We start from the raw sequence: 13,220 nt of genomic DNA, 5'->3' as shown, positions 1-13,220 counted from the left end.
TACCGATCAAGGATTTTTTATAGGCTAAAATGAGGGTAAAAAATACTTCGTGAATCGGTTTGTTTCGTGTATCGTGCCCAAGTGGGTAAACATAGATTTTTAGAATTACCGTAATTAATAGCATGAATTAGTCTTTTAAGCAGCACATGGACACTGTAACTACTGTAAAAGTTCTTGTTGCACTGCATAATTTTATTTTTAGTTTTACACATTTTTCCCGTGTAGAGGCGTATAATAGTAACTATTTAGTAATCTGTGGTAGATCTTGTTGTTTCTAGTCTATGATCTTTTCTGGAATTTTGACATTTTTGACATGTGTGACGTATTTTTGTTGATGTTGGTTGACACTTCTTGTTATCATTAAAATTTGTTCTTGTAGTCGTGTACTTAAATTGTAATATTTTGGCTTGTTCTTTTAATTTACGAATTGTATGTTATAAAATGGCACAAGAACTCAAAGAGCTTTGTCAGCTACTGTTTCCAGACAACCCTGAAGGTAGACTAAATAAATAAATCTAATTAAAGAGCTCTGCAAATATTACTTAGCTACAACCTCATCCAAAACAAAAAGAACACTATCAATATACAATCAAGTATTTTTTGTTTATTTACAGAGAATGCAGAATACTTCAATGAAATCACAGACTACATAAAGAAATTGGGATCTCAGAATTGGGAACACATTCGCAAAGAGCCTGAAAGATTGACTGAAGAGATGAAACAGTTGACAGAACAGACTCAAGAACTTGCCTTTACTAATTATAAGACATTTGTAGAGACTGCCGAGATTTCGCACACAATCATTAATGACTTGGCAAAGTCAAAAGATTCACTTTCATCCTTCTTGGATAATACACCAGTTTTCTTACAGGAATGTGATAAGTTTTCTCAAATTGCTGGCAATATTGTCAAGGAGAAAAGGTAAAAGGTTTTTCGATTTTCATAATAAGCAATATGTATATGGTAAACAATCAATTTTTATTCCTCACTCAAATTGTTTTCAGTCGATACAGTACCATCCGTAATCAAAGTGATAAGCTTTTGGAGTTGTTAGAACTGCCATCTCTAATGCGAGAGGCACTAAACGCTGAGGACTATGAGAGTGCACTGGACATCTTTACATTTGTCCGTAACCTTTCTAAAAGATACTCAGAAATACCAATAGTGCAGGTAAGAGACCTTTATAGATATATTTGATTTATGATACTTATTGGTTTGTGATTGATTTATAACTTTTTTTTTCAGAATACAACTTCAGAAATTATGACTCTTTGGTTTGAAACTCTTTACCACCTTTTCAATCAACTGCGGTATGATTTGCCATTGCCGCAGTGCTTACAAGTGAGTATGAAACCTTGTAATTTAAGATTTTACTTGTGTATGATGTTAGCGTGAAAAAAAAGTAAAAAAAAAGTCGTGGTGGCCTAGTGGGTAAAGGACCAACCTCTCAAGTATGAGGGTCTGGGTTCGATCCCAGGTCAGGCAAGTACCAATGCAACTTTTCTAAGTTTGTATGTACTTTCTAAGTATATCTTAGACACCATTGGCTGTGTTTTGCTGTGCATTGGCGGATGGCACGTTAAACTGTAGGTCCCGGCTGTCATTGAACATCCTTGGCAGTCGTTACGGGTAGTCAGAAGCCAGTAAGTCTGACACCAGTCTAACCAAGGGGTATCGGGTTGCCCGGGTAACTGGGTTGAGGAGGTCAGATAGGCAGTCACTTCTTGTAAAGCACTGGTACTCAGCTGTTAGACTGGAAGCCGACCCCAACATGATTGGGAAAAAGGCTCGGAGGATGATGATGATGTTAGCGTGAAAGAATGTTTTTTTTTTAAACAAATGATGTTAGAAATTAAAATTATAATGCAGTAAAAAAAAAGTGATGTGCTTGTTTTGCCTTTCTTATAATACCTGTTTAGAGGTGCTCTAATACTATTAAAATTTAATAATTGAATTGTATTTTTTTATTTATTTATTCTTGCACATATTTATTACATTTTTAAATCCTACTTATAAATGTGAAAGTTTGTGAGAATGTATGGATGTATGTTTGTTATTCAATCACGCAAAAACGGCTGGACCGATTTGGTTGAAATTTGGTATGTAGATAGGTGATACCCTAGATTAACACATAGACAACTTTTTATCAACACACCACGCGGGCGAAGCCGCTGGCGGAAGCTAGTATTAAATATAAAAATAAAAAACATTTAAAAATATAAAAAATAGGTTGCCACCGATATCGGGCACAGGGTCCAAGGTACCGGTGGTTAGGGTCCCAGAGACAGAAACCTCCTCACAATACGTGCCGTATCAAGGAGTACTGCCTTCTGAATCAGTCCCTTGATCCAGCCGCCCAACGAGAGCCTCCTGAGGTGTTCGTCGAGGCTCTTGGCTATTAAACCATTGGCCGTAACGACAATCGGCACAATAACAGCCGTGTCGACACTCCACATGGCGACAACCTCGTGCGCTAAGTCGAGATACTTTATTTGTTTCTCTTTCTCTGCTTTCACGAGGTTCTCGTCATGCGGAACGGCGACATCGATTATCATCGCGCGGCGCGCTAATCGATCTATCACCACTATATCAGGCTTATTGGCTACAATAGTCCTGTCAGTGATGATAGATCGATCCCAGTACAACGTGATATGGTCCTTTTCGAGAACTGGGTCGAGCGCATACTTGTAGTACGGTACCTCAAGGTCTACAAGGTTGTATTGCAGAGCAAGCTGCTGGTGGATGATCTTGGCCACTTGGTTATGTATGTGCAAATATTCACCATTAGCCAAACGAGAACAACCAGATATAATATGTCCGATAGACTCACCCGGATGGTGACATGCCCGACATATGTCAACCGTCCCGTCTTTCACGATATATCTCCGGTAGTTATTCGTAAGGATAACTTCGAATTTATTATTATATAACACAACACCACAGCCTAGATGGGTAGGCCTTTACTATGGGACGCAACCTGTGTCGATACTCTTGCGCCATCACACCTTCCAAGTTCTGCGTGCTGTGCTGCTGCTGCCGCTGCGGCTGCGGAGAACCTCAAGCAGCGGATACATATTTTCGAACCGTTTGGGGTTGAAACCCTCGGGTCGTGGGGTCCGAACGCCCACATTCTATTTAAAGATCTCTCTAGGCGGCTGGTTGACGCTTCTCGTGACCAGAAGGCTGGCTATTACCTCGGACAAAGAATCAGCATGGCGATCCAACGAGGTAATGCTGCCAGCCTCTTGGGCACGCTCCCAGTTGACAGCGATGGGGACGAATTTTTTGACGCTTTTTAGTTGTTTGTTTTACTAGGATAGTTTTTGATATGTATTGTAAATATCTATGTAAATTGAATTTATTAAAATAAGTACTATTATTCTAGATTCTAGGCTACCTTCGAAGAGCGAATACAGTGTATAGATCAACAGATGATGATGAAAGCAGCAATTATACGGGCAGTCTTAAAGCTAATAATACTACTGTTGATGGATTACACGTACATTTCCTGAAAGCAAGAAATGCTTGGTTTGAAAAAGCTTTGGAAGATGCCAAGAATACTGAAGGTGTGGTATATTTTAAATCTCTCTTTAAATTGGACCTACCATTAACTAAAGAAGTTTCAATCTGTCTAGGGTGTATCGACAAACACTAACCAACTTATATGTTATTTTTTTCAGCATCTGAAAGGCTGCTAAGAAGGATTGTAGAACTTCACAGAATTCATCTCTTTAATGTGTTGACCCAACATAAGTCCATATTTCTATCGGATTCTCAGGAGTCTAAAATCAAAGATGATGAATTGAGTGGTACCAGTGCATTATCCTGTTGGTTGAAGTTGAAGGTATAAATATCTTTAATTTTTTCAAAATATAAATCATCATCTCATCTTCCAAGCTTTTTTCCAACTATGTTGGGGTCGCCTTCCAGTCTAACCGGATACGGCTGAGCACCAGTGTTTTACTAGAAGCGACTGGCTATCTGACCTCCTTTAGCCCATTTACCCAGGCAACCCAATACCCCCGTGGTTAGACTGGTTTTACAAAATATAAATAAACCATAACAATCAAATTCATATTATGTTTTCAGGTGGAAATATTGGCACAAATACTAAACCAAAATCTGCCAAAAGAAGATGAAGCCAGTTTTGAGTCCCTTTTAAATCAGTGCATGTATCTCTGTCTATCATTTGGAAGAGTTGGCGCGGATATGAGGTGTGTCTTAACACCATTGTTCCGCAATAACATTCTCACACAGTTTCATAATGGATTAGAAAAAGCGGACAGTCAATTTGATAATCAAATGCGATTATATAAAGTTCCTAGTATAAAGAACGTACCACGGCCGATAAACGAGGCGATTTCTACAGGGCCACCAGAAAACTTGTTGGATTACTATCCCCTTGCTGAATACTGCAATGGCATGCTCTCAGTACTGAACTCTATGAGAGTCACAGCACCATTGAATATTGTTAAAGAAGTATACAATGCATTTAGAGAATCTTTTAACAAAGCTGTTCAGGTTCTGCTGGCTTTCTACTACAGGGAGCAACAAAGCTTTACTGATATTGAAAAACAGAATTTCATGTCATTGTGTGTGTGCTTTACTGATGATTTGGTGCCATACATTGCCAAGTGTTTGGCACAATCATTCCCTTCCACTCAAGTAGCAGAACTTTTGGGAGTTACCTTAACAGTTTTGCAAGAGAGCAACATCTTGCAAGTTGACCAACATTCTATCTGTGAACCTCTAAGTTGTATAACAGGAGTCACAGTTCAATAGATTATATTGTATTCTATATGTATTTATTTTAACCTGTGTAAGTTGTAAGGCATTGTTGATTTATGATATAAATAAATGTAACAGTTAAAATTACAAAAAGGCTTTATTTTATTGTAAAAATGTGATTAACTGTAAGTATAAAAGAAATTAAGGCACTGCCTCTTAAAAACTACTTAACACATAGGAATGATTATAATTATTTTATGCATAACAATTACTTATGAAAACTTAACTCTTTTAATTCTAGATTTGCCTTCGTCATTTCTGGACACCTCAAAGAAGTGCGTAACCTTGTCTATTTGTCCTAGAGACTCAATAAACTCTCTGTCGTGAGTAATGATAATGAACATAAAGTTCTTTTGAATCATTCTCTCTTGTACTATTTCACCGAGGGCCATACAAAGACTTTTTACGTTGTCATGATCTAAATTCGTAGTAGGCTCGTCTAAAGCTAATACTCCAAATCTGAAAATAATATAAAATTTATCAAAATCGTGGACTTGGTTACGGCTGGCGCACATTTGGCAGTACCGAGCTTTTTGCATTGAAATGTAACATTATTTAACACAACTTTGGCATGTAGTAGCAAAATGCTTTTTGGTCCATTCTGATCACATCTACACCGAGAATAAGTATTTGTGTTCAAATACTAAAATTGATAAGTAATTACCTGGAACTAAATGTTTCTGCGAGAGCCAGTCTTATGATAAGACAAGCCAAGACCTTTTGCCCAGCACTGCATCGTCCTCTCATGTCGATTTCAATACCGTTTTTACACTGAATTACCCTGAAAGAAAAAAATATATATATATATATATTTGGCTTTTACACACTGCCTGGCTGACTCTATTACTTTGGAATACTTTAGATTTTTTAAAGAAATTGGCCCTACATTACCTTTAAAAAATATTAATGAGTATGTATTACCTGTATTCATATTTACGACGTTCTGACTCCATGGACATACTACCTTCAGCTTTAATAGCTATATAATCTATGTCATTACCACTGTAGATTTTGCTCCAAAGTTCCCTGAAAAAGCAAAAAGTTTGAAGCTATGAAATTCGTTTAAGATTTTTTGATTGATCAATCCTCATTGATTTATGGGCTGATTTTCCTTAGGTAACTTTTACTTGAACAATATGTTTGACAGCTTTTATTTAGAAAATATGTCATATTGCCATATTTATTCCTCAGATCGGCCCAAAATTAAGTGAAAGTTGCTCAATTCCTTACTTTATTATAAGATTGATGCTCTCCATCTTCTTCTTGTGGTATTCCATGAGACACTTTTCTAAAGCAACAGAATAATCCTTTACGTCCTTATCCAACATTCTTGTTACTTGTAACTCATAGAATTTCTCCCTGTATTTCTTTTCAATGTCTTTTCCTAAGGCAGTTTTAAGATCGGCTTTGTTTTTCTTTAGTGTGGTCTGAAATGTAAAAGGTGAGAACTTATCATTCGCTAACTGGTTTCGGCTGAAAAGACGATAGTGGAAGAGCTTTTCATGAACCCTGCTATGGTATAAAAGGATGTCATCATCATGATCATGATTACTGTAGTGACCACACTGGCCACATAAATATCACAATTCTTCAAAAAAAAAACAATATCAAAGTTGTTTATATCTAAAGATCTATCTCTCTAGCAGGGAAATGTAACTCTAAAAGCCACTAGTAATATTACCTGCAGTTCATCCAGTATACCATCAGTTTTAGACTTATCATTCGAAAGCTTCCTGTGTTTAACTAACAAAGCATCCTTTTCATTTATAATATCTCTGTTTATTGTACTCAATTTTTCTTTAATCTCGGATTCTTCTTTTTCACACTCTTGTGTTTCTTTTTGTACTTCTCTTAGTTTCAAATTGTCGTCTAATTCGCGTTTGTAAATCTGTAACGGAATCGTTCCTATATTAATAATGTTAAGGTTACCCGCAGTGCCGGCAGTAGCGGCGAGTATAGTAAGTAAGCCTTTACAATCAATGTTAAGACTATAGTTGTTATTTCGTACCTTTTCTTTGGCAATATCGTCCTTTAAAGTCTCTATCCTCTTAGTAGTAGCTTGTCTATCACTCTGTATCTTTTTAAGTTTGTCTTCTAACTTCTTTATTGCTTCCTCTTTCTTTGACTTTTCATGGGGAATATTTCTTTCTATATGCTGTCTTATATCAAGATCGATCGACTTGACTTTGTCAAATGCTATGGACACTTTCATTATCTCACTATTCTTGGCTTCTATTTTAGCTCTGTGAAAATTATTATTGTACAATTATTGTTTAATACACATTTTTATAGTTCTCGCAGTTTTCCGAGCACTCATACGCATATGCATGTACCCTTGCATACCTCCCCTGACCCGTTGAGACCTAAAATTGATTTCTGCACAGCCACCATTAGCCCAACTTAATGCACATTTAAACATTTGTTTTATAAAAGAAAACGCTAGTAATATGTTCACGATCATACCTGTTCTCTTTTACGACCTCAGCTTTAGCTTGCTCTTTCTCCTTGAGTGCCTCTTTTAATGGTGCCACGCCATCTTTCAGTTCTGCTAGTTCCTCTATGTACTTTTCTCTATTCGCTTCTAATTGTTTTTTAGTCTCTTGAAGATTGTATATTTCTTGAACCTATGTATATTTTTTATAACGTAATTTATTCACCATTCGATAAGAACATAACATATTAAAAAAAAAACAAACAGTACAGTTTGCTTGAAACTTACCTTCTTTTGCAAATTCAGGCATTCCTCTTTAATTTTGTTTTTCTTTACTCCTAGTTCCTGCATCTTTTTATTGTGAACATTAAGTTTCTTCTGAGCTTCCTTGAGCTTTGCCTTCAATGCCGCTATCTTTTGTTTTATTTCAGTTTGCTTGGCAGAAGCTTCTTCTAAAGTCATATCTGTATCTACTGTTGAACATTGTGCTTTAATTTCTTCAAACTACGAAAAAATTAAATAATTTTTACATTCAGGTGTTTTTATTAACAATATTTTATTTAAAATGTTTTTTACCTTCTGAGCCAATTTTTCAATTTTTTGGTTCCCCCTATCTAGCATTGGCATATCTCCTTGAATTTGCTTGATTGTCTGTAGCTTTTGCTCTGGTTCTAGGAGAGACATAGACAGTCCGTCAACCTCTTCTGTTAGTTTGTTTATTTTCTACAAAATAATATTTTTTTTTGTCAAAGAAAGCAAGTTTTAATTATCATATGGTTCATCGAATCATCTTTTCCTTACCGTTTCGACATCAGCTATGTTTTGTTCCAACTGTGGTTTGTCTTTTTCTTTGAACAATTTAATTCTTTCGTTTAGCGATGCCATACCTAACAGTTCGTCTTTTCGAGACGATTCCTTTTGCAGTTCTTCTGTAACTTTCTTTAGTTGTTCGGGAACATTCATGACTTTAGTATTGAGCTGACTAATTAAATCTGTCACCTGAAATAGTAAAAATGAATAAGTCATGCAAAAATTGCTTTAGAAGATAAGAATTTATATTAAAAGTAACATACCTCACTTTCGGAATCAAATCCACGGTTGCATAACGGACAACAACTATTGGCTTTTAGTTGAGATTCATATTTAGTTATGACAAACATAGATGATTCCAGAACATTGCGTTCGTCCTGTAAAATCGATGTACAGTTTATAGGTATTATATAAGTAATAGGTATTTTTGTAGGTCTTAATCGTAATAAGCGCTGAAGAAGAATTTGTAAAGGTTCTCTCCAAAGAAAGAGGTAGGAAATGCATATTCAGAGTGTGTCGTACCTAATCACATTAAATTAAACACAGCTTCTGCGCGCGGATTCACCCGCGTCCCGGATGGTGACAAAACCTATCCTATGTCCTTCTCCCGAGTCTAAGCTACCTCCCCACTAATTTACAACTTAAAAGTGTCAGCCATTCTCGATTTATAAAATGTGTAACTAACACGACCTTCTTTTATAATATACATCTTAAAATGAATCAAGTCGAGGATTTGGTGTTCACTCTAAACATACCTGCAATTTCTCAACATTAGCAGTAACTTTAGCCAACGTATTTTCATAGGACGTTGCTCCACAAGCTTTGTACATTTGTTCTTCCGCCTCTTCTTGTTTTTTGTTGCGTTCCATTAAAGTTCTGCGAACGTGTTTCCGTTCCTCTTCAAGCTTAGTTATCTAGTGCAAAAAATAACTTCAGTAAAACATTCGTTCACGTTGTCGTTTCAGATTTAATTCTGAATGGACCAAGCATCGTGCCTTGACGAACTTATTTAAAAAAATAGGTCCCTTACTCAAAAAGTAATACAACTGAAGACACGGAAGTTCTTTTAACAGTTAAAATAACTTTCCTACTACAAAGTAGAAATCTGTCTCTTAAGTGCTAGAATTTAAATAATATGTGCGGGACCAAGAATAGATCCTTGAAAGACAAATGCGGTCGCATCTCAAACCTTTACTCAAAATCCCAGCCAACCGACTTCTATGTATCTAATCTTATCCCTTCACTGTGCATGCTGTACAGTTATAGAATAAGTTATCGTTTAAAATTAAATAAGGAGCTGGCAAACTGTTGCTGTGTTTAACAATGTAAAATTTCTATTAACTTACTTGCGTTTTCTTTTCGTTCAATTCCTTTTTCAGTGCATTTATTTCAGGATTCAACGTAGATTCTAACTTTTTAAGGGATAAAGTGAAATCCTTCTCTGGCATGTTGCCCAGTAGTTCTGTTAGAGATGTCCTATGCTTGTTTTTAAGCACAGCAAACTGTTTTTCTTCTTCCTTCAGTAATTCTTCTTTCACTTCGCGTTCTTTAAGTAAGGCACTCTGTTTTTGTAATTTTGCAATCTGCAGATTAAAATAGGTGATAAGTAATGCTTGCGATATAATATTCCACATATTTTTTTCTTATCAATATTTCATAATACCTTCCCATCAATGACTTCAAGTTCTTCTTCCTGTTTCTCCAATTCCTTTTCATCTTCATTGATTTGATTTTGATGCTCTTCTGTGTTTAATTCTTTCTCCACCTTTTCATACTCTCTGAAATTATATTCAGGGTGATATAATATGAAATAGTCTAGGTCCTGTGAAATATTGTTAACATTAGCTACTTCATTATGTACTAGTATTTTGATTTGTTACTTACTCTTCTGCAACCTTGAATTTCTTTTCAGCAGCTTCTAGTCGTATTTTTGACTCATTAGCAGCAACAATTTCTTTTTCTAATTTTGTTACTTCTTTTTTATTTTTTTCAATGTCACTTTCTTTACTTGAAATTTGTTGGTTGTGACGAGTCTGAAATCCAAAATTTTAATTTAAGTTTAATGTTTTAAAACAGTTTACAGCAGAAAATTACATTACAAATAGACCTACGAGAGCAACAAGACTTTCATCCACTAATGACTGCTTCTGTTTCTGTTCCTTATCAGCTAATGATTTTAATTCCTTCAGTTCTTGTTTTAAGCTTTCAATCCTTTCAGTTAGTTTCTTTATAGCCTGTACTGCTTCTTCACTAGACTCTACTGCCACTATCTCATCAACTCCTGTAAATATTACAGAATATACATAAATAATTTAACCTCTAGTAACATCATACTATAATTTTTTATTTATGTTCAATTACCAGCTAATTTTGCAACATTCACAATCATTTCATTTCGCTCCACCATCTTTTTGTCATTTTGACTATCCAACAAGATAAGTTTTTCAAGTTTTGACTTATTTGCATCCTTTTCATTTGCAACTCTTTCTTCTTCATTATTGAAATTAGAAATTTTTGAGTATGATTCTTCAAGTTCTTTTTGATTAGCTTTTACTGTGGCTTCATAGTTACCTAAAATTTAATTTCTGATATAAAATACCACCTTGTGTAAAATATTTCTCGTAAAAGACTCAGATAGGCTTACTTATTTTTTCTTTTAATTCTGGTAGTGTACCCTCAAACATGTTCTTAATCTCTTTTTTTAACTCTTGGTCTCTTTTATGACAGTGTTCCAATCTGAAATATTCACATTTACAATAATTAAAATTTATTCATATTATTTATTACATACACAGCCCATTTTACACTTCTAAAAGAAGTTTACTTCCTTAGAATAAAAGTTACAGTAAAACATACTTCACTTTTAGTTTGTCTAGTTTGGTATCATATGTATTTAGTGTTGTTTCCAAAGTTTTAATGGAGCGTAATGTTTCTTCAATCGGTTTAAGCTCTTTGGTAATTTCACAGAGCATTAATTCAGTCTCCGATATTCTAGTTTCAGTATTGATCACATCTAATTTCTTCTTATCTAATTCTTTCTTTTGTTCTTCTAGAACTTCCACTCTATCCACTAGAACGAAAAAATATAGTTTTTGGACAATGTTATGAAATTCATCTACAAAGCTATGTTCCACGTTGCATCAAACAAGATGTTTTTAAGTTGTCATTTTTCCTAGACTTACCAAGGATCTTGATATCAACTGCATAAGCTTTTCTGATTTTTTTGAGACGGTCAAAACAGTTACTGTATTTATCTGAATCAAATATTTCATCAAAGCGTTCCTTTACTTTTTTGCCTTCATCTAGGGGCCAGCTAGATTCTTCTTGGTGACAAAATATAACTGCATTGAGGATTGCCTTTGAAACTCCTGTGAATCACTTATTTAATCAGGTACTGAAGAGTGATAATATATTTTATGAGCTTAGAAAACAATTGAGGCCTAAGTTCAGCAAATGGTGTTTTAAAAAAAAGGATTTAATATAGACGGTGAACTCATGCCTAAGAATTTTAGTTTTTACAGAAAAGTACACATATTACCTGTTACAGTCTTCATTTTGATTTGATTACCAGAAGTGTTGTAATGTATTGTAATGCACATGTGATGAAAGCATTCAAAAAGAAAGGAATAAAAGACTTAATGAATGTGTTTTTAAGATGATTAAGGTGACAGTGAATATTGTGTTAATACTGAGTCCTAATAGAGCCTGTGCCCAGCAGTGGAACGATAAAAAGGCTGTAACTGTAACAGTAACTGAGTCCTATATTTATTTCTTTCATATCATGAAAAACTTTGTACAGGTACAAATAAAAACTGCAAATGATAAAGGATTTGAATTGTTGTTTATGTCTTTCGAGTATGTTTCCAACTTTTTCTAAACAACCTATTACTGTTTGTAGACTTAACTTACCAAGTTCATCATGTAGAACTGAATCCAGATCAGCACACTTTTTGGAAATGTCCTTCGTTCTCCCGGTGTCATCAGTAACAGATAGTAAGGAGTCCATAGTGCGAAAAGTTGTTTTCTTTTTAGTTAGAGCTACTTTCATAGATCTTGTTATCTCCAAATTTTTACTTTGTGCATTTGCAAGCTGAAAAAGTTTTTATTTTGTTGTGTTAATAAATATGAGATTGGGTAGTTAAAGTTCTATGAACTTTTGAATCATGCCTCATTCTCCTGCACTAGGGAAGGCGATATTTTTTATGATAGATACGATACATAACCTACACCTACACTACTCAATCAATTTAGTACTCATAGTAATCACCTGAAGAGATTGTTTTAAGCTCAGAGCTGTAAAGATTTCTTATCAGAAGACTAAAAAAAGGACGTACCTTCAGTTTTATTTGCGCTAGAACTTCGGACGTCCTATTAACTTTTGGGTCATGTACAAAACAGTCGCTGTGACCCATCCCCGGCGGCATTTGTGACGTGATAGCATAACGCAAGGATTCAATGATCGTTGTTTTACCACATCCATTTTGTCCCAGTATCAGAGTTAGAGGACTCTCAAAGGATATCCCTTGTTCATCGGAATCATCGGGCCCAAAACTACGTATACCTCGTATCTTTAAAGACTTAACGACTGCCATAATGAGAAGACTATTGCAGTGCTAGGTATATTTCGCGCCAAGTTATTAGCTCTGAGGACCGGCAAACAAACAAGATAATATATTTTCAATCACAATCACCCGGTGACAGGTTATGAACCAGCCCGCCCGAAACAACTAGGAGTGGGTGATACAAAACGTATATAGATATTGAATCTATATATTGGTGCAATATCTAAAATCCGATATCGGCTTAATCTGAATCTATATATCGGGCGAAACACTATATTGCTCCAAAACGTATCCGAGGGCGAGTATGAGCTTGTCGTACGTATCGTATTAAACCGATTTACCGAATAAAGACCGAGTATACACGATGTGACACGATCTCTAGTCTCTACACCGACGAAATAACTTAGCAGCCGGCCGAGAGAGGGAGCGCGTGATTAATAAAACCAACGTAGAACGTAGCTTAATAATCCGTAGGTACTATTCTGAACCTTATTTCAAATGCAATAAGTCTGTTTGAAGAATTGTTTTAGTATTTTGGCAAGATTGTTAAAGGAATTTCAACTTTCTTTTAAAGTAATAATGATGCATATTACATTACATAATTTGCAAGGATTTATTAACTTCGCGCA

At 35.2% G+C, this 13,220-nt stretch overlaps 2 protein-coding genes across 2 annotated transcripts; one reads left to right on the top strand and one right to left on the bottom strand.

Annotated features, from left to right (window-relative positions):
* Positions 1-333: 333 nt before the first annotated feature.
* LOC124637389 (conserved oligomeric Golgi complex subunit 8) lies at positions 334-4,875 on the top strand. Its single transcript, XM_047173816.1, has 7 exons — positions 334-496; positions 615-921; positions 1,005-1,170; positions 1,246-1,341; positions 3,386-3,566; positions 3,681-3,844; positions 4,090-4,875. The coding sequence occupies exons 1-7, from the start codon at positions 442-444 to the stop codon at positions 4,780-4,782; spliced, it is 1,662 nt and encodes a 553-aa protein (XP_047029772.1). The 5' UTR covers positions 334-441; the 3' UTR covers positions 4,783-4,875.
* On the bottom strand, positions 4,867-12,762 carry LOC124637388 (DNA repair protein RAD50). The gene is made up of 22 exons (XM_047173815.1): positions 12,364-12,762; positions 11,939-12,119; positions 11,212-11,397; positions 10,886-11,099; positions 10,674-10,765; positions 10,391-10,600; positions 10,141-10,310; positions 9,914-10,062; positions 9,693-9,807; positions 9,376-9,612; positions 8,785-8,943; positions 8,293-8,406; positions 8,021-8,218; positions 7,796-7,942; positions 7,508-7,723; positions 7,252-7,412; positions 6,797-7,031; positions 6,470-6,676; positions 6,019-6,215; positions 5,710-5,814; positions 5,453-5,569; positions 4,867-5,247 (listed from the first exon to the last, which is right to left on the bottom strand). Exons 1-22 carry the CDS (start codon positions 12,619-12,621, stop codon positions 5,001-5,003), a joined length of 3,915 nt encoding a protein of 1,304 aa, XP_047029771.1. The 5' UTR covers positions 12,622-12,762; the 3' UTR covers positions 4,867-5,000.
* Positions 12,763-13,220: the final 458 nt, after the last annotated feature.

The sequence above is a fragment of the Helicoverpa zea genome, chromosome 16 (assembly GCF_022581195.2).
Source record: "Helicoverpa zea isolate HzStark_Cry1AcR chromosome 16, ilHelZeax1.1, whole genome shotgun sequence".
Lineage (NCBI taxonomy): Eukaryota > Metazoa > Arthropoda > Insecta > Lepidoptera > Noctuidae > Helicoverpa > Helicoverpa zea.
Note: the sequence above shows the minus strand (reverse complement) of the source record. Positions and strands in the feature narration are given on the sequence as shown.